The sequence below is a fragment of the Geotrypetes seraphini genome, chromosome 4 (assembly GCF_902459505.1).
Source record: "Geotrypetes seraphini chromosome 4, aGeoSer1.1, whole genome shotgun sequence".
Taxonomy (NCBI): domain Eukaryota; kingdom Metazoa; phylum Chordata; class Amphibia; order Gymnophiona; family Dermophiidae; genus Geotrypetes; species Geotrypetes seraphini.
In genome coordinates this window covers 234,794,698-234,808,369 of record NC_047087.1, presented here as the reverse complement: position 1 = coordinate 234,808,369, position 13,672 = coordinate 234,794,698, and the positions used below count along the sequence as shown (strand labels likewise).

Below are 13,672 nucleotides of genomic sequence, written 5' to 3'. Positions count from 1 at the left end.
GCACCCGTATAAAACGCGCACACGGGTATAGCGCGCAGAAATCACGATGATATGTACAAAAACTTTGGTATACCGCGCTCACGGGTATACCGCGTATGCTGCCCGACGCTCCTTTCGCCCGCCCTGACTTTCCGTGCGCTGTCCCGACTCTCCGTTCACCCCCCCTGACTTCCGTGCACTGTCCCCCCTTGAAGGTCTGTCCCCATCCTGAAAGCCTGATGCCCCCCCCGACGTCCGATACATCCCTCCCCCCGAAGGACCGCCGACTCCCCCAACAATATCGGGCCAGGAGGGAGCCCAAATCCTCCTGGCCACGGCGACCCCCTAACCCCACCCCGCACTACATTACGGGCAGGAGGGATCCCAGGCCCTCCTGCCCTCGACGCAAACCCCCCTCCCCCCAACAACCGCCCCCCCAAGAACCTCCGACCGCCCCCCCAGCCGACCCGCGACCCCCCTGGCGACCCCCACGACCCCCCACCCCCTTCCCCGTACCTTTGGTAGTTGGGCCAGAAGGGAGCCCAAACCCTCCTGGCCACGGCGACCCCCTAACCCCACCCCGCACTACATTACGGGCAGGAGGGATCCCAGGCCCTCCTGCCCTCGACGCAAACCCCCCTCCCCCCCAACGACCGCCCCCCCCAAGAACCTCCGACCGCCCCCCCAGCCGACCCGCGACCCCCCTGGCGACCCCCACGACCCCCCCACCCCCCTTCCCCGTACCTTTGGTAGTTGGCCGGACAGACGGGAGCCAAACCCGCCTGTCCGGCAGGCAGCCAACGAAGGAATGAGGCCGGATTGGCCCATCCATCCTAAAGCTCCGCCTACTGGTGGGGCCTAAGGCGCGTGGGCCAATCAGAATAGGCCCTGGAGCCTTAGGTCCCACCTGGGGGCGCGGCCTGAGGCACATGGTCGGGTTGGGCCCATGTGCCTCAGGCCGCGCCCCCAGGTGGGACCTAAGGCTCCAGGGCCTATTCTGATTGGCCCACGCGCCTTAGGCCCCACCAGTAGGCGGAGCTTTAGGATGGATGGGCCAATCCGGCCTCATTCCTTCGTTGGCTGCCTGCCGGACAGGCGGGTTTGGCTCCCGTCTGTCCGGCCAACTACCAAAGGTACGGGGAAGGGGGGTGGGGGGGTCGTGGGGGTCGCCAGGGCGATCGCGGGTCGGCTGGGGGGCAGTCGGAGGTTCTTGGGGGGGACGGGGGTTTGTGTCGAGGGCAGGAGGGCCTGGGATCCCTCCTGCCCGTAATGTAGTGCGGGGTGGGGTTAGGGGGTCGCCGTGGCCAGGAGGGTTTGGGCTCCCTTCTGGCCCGATATTGTCGGGAAGTCGGCGGTCCTTCGGGGTGGGGGTGCGAGTGGTCCTGCCGGGGGGGGGGGGATGTATCGGACGTCGGGGAGTCGGCCGGGCAAGAGGGCTTGGGCTCCCTCTTGCTCCGATCGTGGATGCGGGTGCGGGTGGGAGCGCGTGCGAGCGGTCGTTCGGGGTGGGGGTGCGAGCGGTCCTGCTGGGGGGGTGAATCCTTTTAAAAAAATGCCAATAGCTTCAGTAAACATACACCAATTCATTTTAACATAGTGATGTAAGGAATTGCACCTTTCAAGTTACCTTCCCTGCTCAACTCTTCTGATCACACAGGAAACACACACACATATTTATTAACGTGCATAGGTGTTACAAAGAATTCCATGAGGCATGTTCTGCATGCTTTCCCAACTTGTTTAATTTGAAAATTTGATATGCAGTAGTTGTTAAGGTAGACTTCTTTCCTTTAAAGAGGTGTATAAGTTGGACCACAACTAGTTGCTCATTGGGTATAACATCTGTTCCCGATAGGACTCAAGATGAAAAAAAACCCCCAAAAACAAAAATACCCCCGAAAGACAAAAGCTCATTGGTTCAGTACTAGTCAGATACTTTTCTAATAGTCAACTGACCACCCTAGAATATTTTATCCATTCAAAGTTATTACAGATCCATTTAGTTTCAAAACTCACCCAAATTAACACAAAAAATTTGTATATGTGGAAGAAAAACTATAAATATTTATTTTTAAAGCCTATATTTCATTTGTTTCATAATGTAGGCCCACTATAAAAATGTCTCTCCAAAAACCGCAGGACCAACAAAAAGGTAGCTAGGATACATCAGGATAAAACCACAGAGGACATATAAGACATATAAAATTAGTAAACTTTGTTGAGGATGAAGATATAAGATATGGACTTCTTTGTGATTCTGGTATTTTGAAAAAATTCATAAAGGTAAAGTCCAACACTGTGGAAAGGCATGGTCCCTCCCCCCCCCAAAAAAATAAAAAATCCTAAACAAACCCAAAAACCCAGTGATGTATGTAAGCTACAGATCTATAAATTATATAAACAGTGACTGCAGGTTATTCCTTCTCTGTAAGCACCAAGGAAAGACATAGGTTTAATAAAAACTGGCAATATCTTGTGACAGAATCTGATAAACAACACTCTCCATTTCTTACTGCAATAAAATATTACATAAGTATATTCCATACTTCATTCATATTGTTAGCAAGCCTTCCTTCCTCCTCCTCTAGTTATCTCTCTAAATCTAATTGCACACACTAATACTTATTTTACAGGTCCAAACTTTTCAGAATGAGGGTCATACTGGACCTTTGAAATCACTAAGTGCAATGGGCAGGGTAAGTTTGCTGAATGGAGAAAAGGCAAACATGTATTTTGTTCTTTATTTCAAATGATGTGAAAGGGGAGAGACAGGGGACAAGAACCCAAGGTTGTGGCAGACAATATTTGGCTAACTCCCTCTTGCCCCACTCCCTTCTCTCCTCGTTTCATTTCTCATCAATTGCATTCTCTCAGCCTATTCCGTCACACTCTTCTCTTTTTGCTTTCCCATTACTCTCACCCCTTTCTCCTCAATCATTCTTTTCTTTTCCCTCCCTCCCTTGCATATCACAACGGCATGATCATTTGGCTTTTCATCCACTGGGGAGGTCTGGGAAACCCTGCTGGCAGCTCTTCAAACCAGCATGATCAACTGACTCTTCATTCTCATTGGTAGAACCTGGCCTCTCTGCTGGTGGCTCTATACAATTGTAAGTTTGGGTCAAAATCCCTGAATGCCAGCTTTGATGTTGCTGTTGGGCCTGAAATAATAATAACCCCCCCCCAAAAAAAACAAAAAACAAAAACCACCCAAACAAACAACCAAAGACCGCCTCTATGGCCTGGATTTAGCCACAAAAAGAGGGTGCCAGAATAATGAGCTCTGAGGGCTAGTTTGGAGACCCCTGATCTTGTCTGCGTTCTACAAGTTTGTTCCCAAAGAGGACTTTGTAATAGACAGATATGCATGTTTGGTAGGGCTAGTAATTTTCCTATCTAACCTAAAAATGTTTTGTACTTGTGATAAAATTCATGTCTTTGTGTGCACAATCTGCAGACCTGCTATATTCAATTTCCAAGTAATATCACTTAATAGCTGCTAAAGAACAAGTGTTCATTCAATTCTTACATAACACCAGTTCCTCACAAACTAGAACATCCATATCTTGGAAACCGTTTTACCTGAGATAATTTGAAAATTAGAACTGAAAACACTAACTTTGATACCATTACCAAAGCCAAATAGTAAATTCCATACACAGATTTACATAATTTCATACACATACATCTCTTTGAAGTAAGCATATCCACAGTATAGTTGTTTCCCCAGGCAGAAGAGAATCACCAAGACCCCTTATCAATGTTGTCACTTTTTTTTTTCTTTCTTCCCTGAACATATCCCAAGTACCTGAGAAAGTGGGATGTAGTTCTTCTAGCCCTTGGAATAAGAAGTAGTGGCCTAAGCAAGGATTCCATTTATAATCTTAAAAAGTATTGAGTTAAGAGTCTGGAATCCTATTTCAGTATGAGACAGAAAGTAACTTAATTTTAACTGTTTTCAAATATGATGTTAGATCATTTTGCCCAAATTCATATTTAGGAAGCAGTTTTAAAACTGCCTATGCTGGTGAAAATATTTTTGTACTTTTCACTTTATAAACTTTGCAAAATTTCTGAAATAGTAGTAGGCCTGTACTTTAACTTGGGAAATAAGCCCAGGAAGAGTACCTACACATATTTACACCTGCTACTCTGTGCAGATACTTTCTCTTAGTAAAATCATATACATATTTTTGGAATATTAAAAGTATGCGTGCAATTCCAAATCCTACTCTCACCTCAGGGCCAGGAATGCTTCCCGATAAGTAAATAAAAGTATATGTGAAATGGCTCCAGGCATGATCTTTCACCTACGCGTATGGTGTAAAATTTGATAAACATGGGAATGACTTGGAAAATTACCCTCTTACTGGACACAAACACAATTGTCCTTCCAAACAGATTGGAATGAAAATACTACTACTCTAAAAATAGGATGTCAGTGATACTCTGGCTTTAATTTCCAAACACCTTCTCTATTGACTCCTCTGGTGAAAGTACAAAGGTTCCGTAAGAGTTCTCGGAAAACACATGTCTGAGAAGCTGACAGCTTAGGTTTAAATTCTTCCAGCAACTCTCGAGTAGTGGCCTGCCCTTCTATTTGGACCTGGAATGCCAGGAAGTTTCGAATATCTACTAACAATTCATCATGCTCTGTATCTAGAGGCTTAGGCATGGTAATCTGCTGCGGGTTAGCCCCTTCCCCACTGTCAGTCCTCTGTTGAAGAAGGCCGTTTCTTGCTTTTATTTTAGCTAGCAGTGAGGAGGATGAGAGAGCAGCAGATGAAGATTCTTCCACAACCATTTTTCCACTGAAATGCGCACTGAGAGTATTTTTCTTGCCACCATCCTTTTTATTTATCATCTCAGCATCCTGTTAAAGAAGCATGAAAAACTTCATTGTTAAAGAAAATCTATGCTAGAAATTCACACTCACAGTACCATCAATTTCCAGCATACAGATAGGGAGTAGTGACCTCAGGCTAAAGTGGGCACATATATATTTCCTGCTAATGTATATAAAATAAGTGAAATGCCAAAAGCTTTACAGGACAAGATATTTACAGGATAATTCCAAATATTTCACCATAAGTTAAGCACCAAGTAATCACCTAACTTTATGTGCAAAAACAGCAGTAAGAGCAGTTAAGCATCAAAATGGAAATGAAACAGCAGGAGGTGCAAAAGAGCACTGAGGTGCGATTCTTGGACTGGGTGTCTAAATGTTCTCATGCATAACTACAAAGGGGGCATTCACCTGTGAGCGGTGCGCTTTACTGCATTCTCGTACTTACATGTACAAGAGCCAGTTGTGTCAGAGGAGAAGCTTCTGCCCGCGACTTCAGGCAGGTTCCGGCGGCTTGCACAAATTACAGTAACGTGCCACGAAGGTAAGGGGGGGAGGGAGATAGATGCAGCCGGTAGGTAGAAAGGAGGGGGGTGGGGGTCGTGAACCATCCCTCCCTTAACGGCGGAGACAAGGCCATTCACCGCTCCATGGGGCGGTGGATGGCCTTGTCCCCGTACCCACAGTGAGCACTTTTTTTCCTCCCATTGCCCCGGGTAACATTCACTGTCTCATTCTCTAGTATGTACCTGCATGTGTGTGTGGGGGGGGGGGGAGGCAGTTTAGAAAGTTTTGGATTAAAATAGCACAGATGTTGTCCCAAATTTTGGATAAACCATTAACTGTCAAATTGATGAATGCTCGCTTGAAACTTCCGTTGGGAGGAGTGGAGGACACTGAAGATAAGTTTTATATGGTGGGACTGACAGCAGTGAGAGTGGTGTTGACTGCAGCATGAAAACAACCTTCTCCACTGCAGTGGACTCAAGTGATTGATAAGTTAGATGGCAGCACAAAATCCTAAAATCTCCCACTGGTATTAAATCATGGGGCTCAATCACTAAGCGATATAGATATCAGTTCCTTTTACATATCATTAACTTCTTGGGGGTGAAAAAAAGCCTCAGAATATGGAGCTATATACCCAATTTGAGTGTTTACGTGACTAATTCACTTGCTCCTGCTCACGTCACAGGCAAAACCCCCTTAGTTCTTTTGTTTGTATTTTATTTTATTGTGCTTATTTATCTTATCTTCTTTTTATTTATTTTAGTTTTTATAAAGTTTAATATTCTTTTGTTAATATCTCATTATTCATACAGACACACAGCACCCAATCGTTTCTATTGTATTAGTTCTAATCAATTAGCCAAAGAGCTGTCCATGATGGAGAGAATTGGTAGCTTTGTAATCTCATAATTTATCAGATTTATCAAACTTTGTAACCTCATAACTCGTCAAAATTCTATCACTTGAAACATTACATAAGCATGAGTATAAGGTACTTTTATCTCTGAGGCTTTCAGGTGTTGTCTTGATTGTTCTTTTATCTCTTTGCTGCTTACAATCCACGGTCCTTATTAATCCGTCCTTACTATTTGACAGTGACTGCTATTGCACTATAATCAACCGACATGGCCTGCATTTTGCAGAGTTACTGTTACTCTTGCTGCATCAGGGTATTGGTCTAGCAGCAATAATTTTCTTCTACTGGCTGTACTATTTCTTTACCGATTCTCTCAAGCCTACGTAGGTGCTTTATGGCATCTAATGCCATTTCCGGAATTAGCCATGCCTATAATGACGTTAGGTGCGATTCCAGCTCCTTCTGTTTAGGTGCCGGCAGGCGCTTTAAATTTAACATTAATTGCCATTTCAAACAGTGTTTCTGAATTAACTTAGGCGCTGATAATGCACTTACCAATACCTAAGTTTAGGTGCCGTTTCTAGAACTTCCCTCTTAATCCAGTGATTTTCCACATTTTCATTCTGTATTTTTCCAACAGAGCAAAAAAGTGGAAAATCACTGGACTGAGTGTATAGCCTTTGATGGAGACTGCCCCAGCATTGTTGGTTGGGCTGAGAACTTTTCAGCAGCCCCTCGTACATCAAGTGGCAGGTATTTAGTGACTTAAAAGAAGTTTTCATTAGCTGGTCAGGAATACTGAGGTCCCATGAGCTTGATTTAACTTAAGTTTCTTAAGTAGCAACATCATAAGCATTCACATACTGGGACAGATCGAATGTCCAACAAGCTCAGTATCCTGTTTCCAACAGTGGTGAATCCAGGTCACGAACAGTGGTGAATCCAGGCAAGATCCCAAAAGAGTAAAACAAATTTTTTTGCTACTTATCCCAGGAATAAGTAGTAGATTTTTTCAAGTCCATCTTAATTATGGTTTATGGACTGGACTTTTAGGAACTTGTCCAAACCTTTATTTAAACTATGCAAAGCTTTAACCACATTTTCCAGCAAAGAATTCCAGAGTTTAAATACAAGTTGAGTGAAGAAATAGCCTGCATAAAGTAAAAATCTAAGGGTTGTACAGAGATGGTTTACTTGCCATCTGATAAGCTGCAACTGCTTTAATAAGTACCCTTACAGATTTGGTCTTTAGACTTACCTCTGACAGTGATCTTAGTGATTATTGTGAGAAGGAAGACGGGTTGGGTGGGTGGGGGGGAGACAACATGGCAAGGAGAAGGGATCTGGAAATGGGGTGAAACTGTCTCCGTTCCAGGAGCATGCTCGTAATCCAAAATGCTCGTTTATCAAAACAAAGTTCCCCATAGACAATAGTGGCAACAGCAACGATTGGTTCCAGAACCTGGGGTCTGTACCTGTCGGGGTCGGGTGCTGCAGCGCCGTCTCCTCCGTCTGCCTCCTCTGTCCGTCATCGAAAGAATAACCCAACAGTGCCGCTTCGGGGGGGATTGCAGCCGCCGGAGAACCCCACATTGCCGCTTCGGTGGGGGGGAGGGGGGGATGCCAGCCGCCGGAGAACCTCGCAGTGCCTTCAGAGGGATGCTTCCTCCATCCGCCGGCCAGCCCTCCACGTCGGATGCCCCTCGCATGCTGGAGAGCCTCTACCCGAGCCCACACAGCCGAGCGCTGCCCCACCCGCACGACACCGATGATTGACGCTGTGCACATCACATGCAATGCACAGAAGGGACAGCACCCGGCCGCGAGGCCCAGACAGAGGTCCTCCAACCTGCGGAAGGCACCCGATGTAGAAGACTGGCCAGAAGAGGAATCCCCTGTAAGTGCTCGTCGGGGCAGTGCTCGGTTTGCGAGTCAAAAGTTTGCTGAGTGTTTTGCTCGTCTTGCAAAACACTTGCAAACCGGGTTACTCGCAAACCGAGGTACCACTCTACAACCTCAAAACCTGTGATGAAAAAGTTGTAATGGGCCAGATGAAAGGATTCAGCAGGCCTGAAAAAGCTACAGATTACACATCTATAATCCATCTGACTGAGACGCAGTAGTGTGAATTTTTATTTACAACTACTAGGGACTTTCTCTCACTCTGTAACCCTCACATTTAGTCTAAAACAAGGGTTCTCAACCCAGTCCACAATGAATATGCTAAAGATAGATTTACATACCATAGAAGCAGTGCATGGAAATTTATTTCATGCATATTCATTGTGGATATCGTGAATACTTGACTATATGGGTGTGTCCCGAAGACTGGGTTCAGAACCTCTGGAACAAGAATCAGTACATGTGCAGTCACAGTTCAGTGATAACCCTGAATCAGGTTCCACACAAGTGCAGTTCTTTCCAGACTGGCCATAAGGTGTCACCGTTGTGCCATAGCTAGGACACCCTCTATGCTGAGGGGCTATGAATTCTCGCAGAACTCTCAACTCCTGCTCGTCCAAACAGCATAAACCAAACATGGAAATTGATGCCACATTTCCCATGTTACAGACACTCTGTCACCATTCTAGGTACATTTGTATTTTTTGGTAGAGTTGGTCATTTCTTATTGCTGTAGAACAGAAGTGTATAACGAAAGAGTAGGTTCTTACCTTTGCTAAGTTTCTTTCTTGTTAATCCACACTTTATTCCAGGACCAGTGGGTTATTTCCATCTACCTGCAAAGACTTTGTAGGAAGCCTCAAACTTCAGAGACTTAAACCCCTCCCTCTTATACCTCATCACTGTTACTGGTTTTGTAAACATCAGTCAGTAGCAAAGCATCCAGGAATATCTATAACAAGAGAGAGGGGAACGGGGACACTCCCCGACAAAAAAATGTATTCTGCTCATAATTAGAAATGTAAAACAGCAACAAGTAAACATAATTGAATCAGGATATCAAACAATAGTAACAATGCTATAAGTAGAAATAGCATGCAATGACAGAAGGGGGTGCCCTAACTAGGGACCCCCAAAACTGAGTGCGAAACCCAAACAGATGGTACTCTATAAAGTCTGGTCAGAAATTAGAAATCCAGCTTACCAGTACTTGAAAGGCAGACAATCAGGAAAATACAGGGCTGGTTCCCGGAATAAAGTGCGGACTTATAAGAAAGAAAGAAGATTAGCAAAGGTAAGAACCTAATCTTTTGTTATTCAGGGATCAGTGGGACGTAGTCCCAGAGAGTCAGGGTGTGACTGATCAGCACTGCCAAAACAGAGGCACCAAAAGCAGCATCCTGCTTGGCTGTCAAGTCAAACCTGTAAAACTTGGTGAACGTATGCAAAGAAAACACTTCTTGTAGAATAAACCCACACTGTGAGGTGTGTGTGTGAGGTTTCTTTCCAGCTGCCATGCAAGCCGTGGAAACAGCCATATGAATCCATCTGGAAATGGTGGCCTTAGAAGTAGACCTACCCTTGCGAGCAGATCTGCTAGAACAGAGGTGATCAGAGAGGAGAAACTCATTGGTGACTTCCAGATACCACAAAAAAAACCTGGGTATGTCCAATGACTGCAATACCCAGTCCTGCTCCCTCGAACCAGAGGAAGCAAAACACAAGGAAGTTGGACTTCCCAATTCATGTGAAAAGGGGAAACCGCTTCTGGAAGAAAGAAAGGAACAGTGCACAGCATCACACCAGAATCTGCAATACATATGCATAAAGGAATCCCGGCAGGAGAGAGCCTGAAGCTCTGAAACTCCATGGGCTGAGGTAATAGCCACCATGAAGACTGCCTTGATAATAAGATCCATAAAGAATGCCTGCTCCAAAGGCTCTTATGGTGGACGAGCCAAAGAGTGGAGAACCAGAGTAAGATTCCAAGTGGGACAGGGTAGGCACAATGGAGGCCGAAGTCATAGAGCGCCCCGCAGGAAACAAGCCACATATGGATGAACTGTCAATGAGCCCCTCAAAGAGAGAAGGCCCATACACGAAAGACAAGCAATCTGCAACCAGAGCAAAGCTATCGCTAGGCCTTTCATCAGACCATCCTACAGAAACTCCAGTACATGAGGAATTGATGGAACAGGTGGCTCCACCTGACTCAGGGTGCACCAGGCATGGCAACAACTCCATGCCTTCGCACAGGCCGCTCCTGTGGACTTCTATTTGCTGTGAAGCAACATCTCAATCACCGCCAAAGAGTAGCCCTGGCTAGTCAAGGCCGCGCGTTCAAGAGACATGTCTTAAGACCATAGTGATCTGGATCCTGCAGCACAATCGGACCCTGCATGAGGAGGCAAGAATTACAAGTTAGCCAGAGCCCCCGATCCTGCAGGAGCTGAACCAAATCGGCATACCACAGCTACTTTGGCCATTCAGTTGTAACCAGGATCACCGGACCTCTGTGAGCCACTATCCGCCTCAACAGATACCCTATCATGGGCCACAGAGGGAAGACAGAGGAAACCTTCCCCTGGCCAGGGCTGAACCAGAGTGCGGCGAATGAAGAATCGATCTGCTTTCCTGTTGACTGCAGTCGCTATGAGATTGAATGTTCTTTGAGACAGGGACCGCTCTCTGCTTTAACATTGTCCACTTCTGCCACGTGCACCGTTAACAGCACCACAAGGTGTCTCTCTGCCCACCAGAAGAGAAGCTGAGCCTCCATGCTCAGGGAGGGACTCCTTGTGTCCTCCCCCTTTCGACTAACATAAGCCACTGCCGTGGCATTGTCCGAGAAGATAAGGACGGTTTGATGACAGATACAACCCTCAAAGTGGCTAAGAGGCAGCCGAATCGCCCAAAGCTCCAGGTGATTGATGGACTACTTGCACACTGAGGGCGCCCATTGGCCCTGAACAGGGACAGCCATACACACCGCTCCACAGATTTTTAAGCTCGCATCCCTAGACAGAATCACCCAATCTGAAATCCAGAGGGAAAGGCCCCTGAAAAGCAAGAGGGGTCGCAACCACCATGCAAGTCTGTTCCATACCACAGTCGTCCAGTACATGTAACTGATCTTGCTGGGGATTTCAGCATGAAAGTAGAGCATCTTGCCGCAGATGAGCTCTGGCCCAAGGGACTACATCGATTGTTACCAGAAGCTACTGCCATGCCATTGGAACCGCAGAGGCCAGAAGATCCCCGACAACCTGACGAAGCTTGTCCTGATAAGAGACAGGCAGAACACTTTTTTCTGGCCTTTGTGAAACTGGACTCCCAGGTATTCCAGATCCTGTGTCAGCTCGAGGTGATTCTTCCTGAAGTTGATTACCCAACTCAAGTGCTGCAGCAACTGCATCACCTGCTGAACAGCCTGATGCCCCATGGACAGCGAGGGAGCTCTGATCAACCAGTTGTCCAGATACAGATGCTTTGGTGAAGGTCTTGGGTGCCACTGCCAATCCAAATGGCATCGCCACAAACTGGAAATACTGCCCCAAGACATGGAACCACAGATACTTCCAGTGGTCTGAGAAAATGGAAATGTGGAGATATGTTTCCGTCAGATCCAGGGAGGCTAGAAACTTCCCCAGCGTCACCAATGCTATCACTGAGCGCACCATCTCCATGCAGAAGCGAGGCACTTTTGGCGCCACATTGACTGCCTTGAGGTCCAGTATCGGTCTCCAATCGTCGGATCCTTTCTTTTGAACAATGAAGTATATCGAGCATCTCCCAGAGTCCGAGTCTCACTCTTGTATGGGTTCTATGGCCACAAAATCCAGAAGTCTGTGTTCTGGCCTGCACCTGAACCACCTTCTTGGGGCGGCCCACAGGTGAATCCAGAAAATACTTGGTCGGAGGACAGAGTAACTCCAGTTTGTAGCTATTCCTGAGAAACTTCAGGACCCAGAGGTTAGAGGTAATGGCCTGCCATTCCACCAGAAAGGGCCCCCTGATGTGCAGGGGAGGAGACACCGGCCTGACATCAGAGCTGTTTCTTTTACAGAAGCCTTTAGAAGAACAGGAGATGCCAACTTCCCAAGGCTTGGAAAGTAGGAAACAAACAGCGACGGAGACTCTGGTGCCCAATCACTTTTATTATATATCAAGACTCAACACGATCGTGTTTCAGCCCCAAATGAGCCTGCCTCAGGAGTCTGAAACCTGAAAAATGCTTTGTGTACTAGTCTTCCAAAGCGATCAGAAACCAATATGTGAAGTATTAAAACTAGCACTTAAAGACGATGTAGCAGTCTTAGCAAAAGCTGGCCGCAATTCTAATGTACAACTTCCTCCAAAGTTCCCTCTTTTGCAGAAGCTGCCAGATGACTCCCCGTGGACAGCTGATGTCAAGACCCACTGAAGCGCAGTCTGGCAGATGAAGAGGACCGTTGTCCTATGGAAGAGCCCGAGTACGGATCAGAGCACCTGACGGGACAAAAATTAGGATACCCGAACCCCAGTAAGGGCGGAATCTATTCACAGGCAGTGACTTGGGCCTGTGATTCTGCACACTGGCCAGAAGGTCAACCAGATCCTGGCCCAACAGCAGCTGTCCCTTAAAGGGCAACCGACTCATGGTCGTTTTAGAAGAAGAATCGCTAGACTACTGCCAGATCTAGAGCATCCTATGAGCCGAAACAGAATAGGTGGAAAGCTTAGCAAAGACTTTTAAAATGTCATACAAGGCATCAATATAAATACAGTCTTTGTGGATACAATCTTTCTTTATTCTTAGAGAAGGTATAGAAGACTTATGTAGAGCTCAGTGATACCTTCTGTATGTATTAGACTTTTTCCGAACGGACGCATGGAGCATGAGTCGTTTGGCTTAAGGGGGATTTTCCTTGATAAAGCCCTGTATGGGCGAAACATAGTCCTATGTTGGAGTGCCTGCTCCCACCCGCCTAAACTAAATATGAGTATCTTTCCTAATAGAAAATATTGAAAGTAGAAATAATATGTATATAAAAAAAAGTATATTTTGAGACCGATGATGAATTTGGGTGCCAATTCTCTGTATGATAAAAAGTCTAATACATACAGAAGGTACCACTGAAGTCTATATAAGTCTTCTAAACCTTCTCTAAGAATAACGAAAGATTATATCCACAAAGACTGTATTTATATTGATATATTTGAGTAGTGGGTCTTTGGATTTAGTATTTTTGAGCAATTGGAGTTGTTTTATACAAGGCATCAGCCATATAATAATCCACTTCTGAAATTATAAAATCTAAGTCATGAAGCATCACAGCATCAGGATCATGGTGCAGCTTGGAACGGCATGCCCGGGCCACAAAGAAGCTGACACCGCCTGAACATAAGCGGCCACCAAATTAAAAACAGACGCTTAAGGACAAAATCTACACAGGAGAGAGAAGTGCGCTTGGTGACCTGCTCCACCGAGGAATCCACCTTCAGGGAAGCAAAACACTTGTTAACAGCATCTACCAGGGAATAAAGCCATGCCACGGCACAGTGCAAGGGATCCTCAGAAGTCTTTTTGATGTCTGTAA

At 46.1% G+C, this 13,672-nt stretch overlaps 1 protein-coding gene across 6 annotated transcripts in view; it reads right to left on the bottom strand.

Annotated features, from left to right (window-relative positions):
* Window positions 1-2,019: 2,019 nt before the first annotated feature.
* The window catches only part of ERCC6 (ERCC excision repair 6, chromatin remodeling factor), a 200,914-nt gene continuing 189,261 nt past the window's right edge, over window positions 2,020-13,672 (bottom strand). For all 6 annotated transcript variants that reach the window (XM_033941635.1, XM_033941630.1, XM_033941634.1 and 3 more), the window contains one exon: window positions 2,020-4,852. In XM_033941635.1, coding sequence (XP_033797526.1) covers window positions 4,418-4,852 — 435 coding nt within the window. In that variant the 3' untranslated portion in view covers window positions 2,020-4,417. The remainder of the gene's footprint in view (window positions 4,853-13,672) is intronic.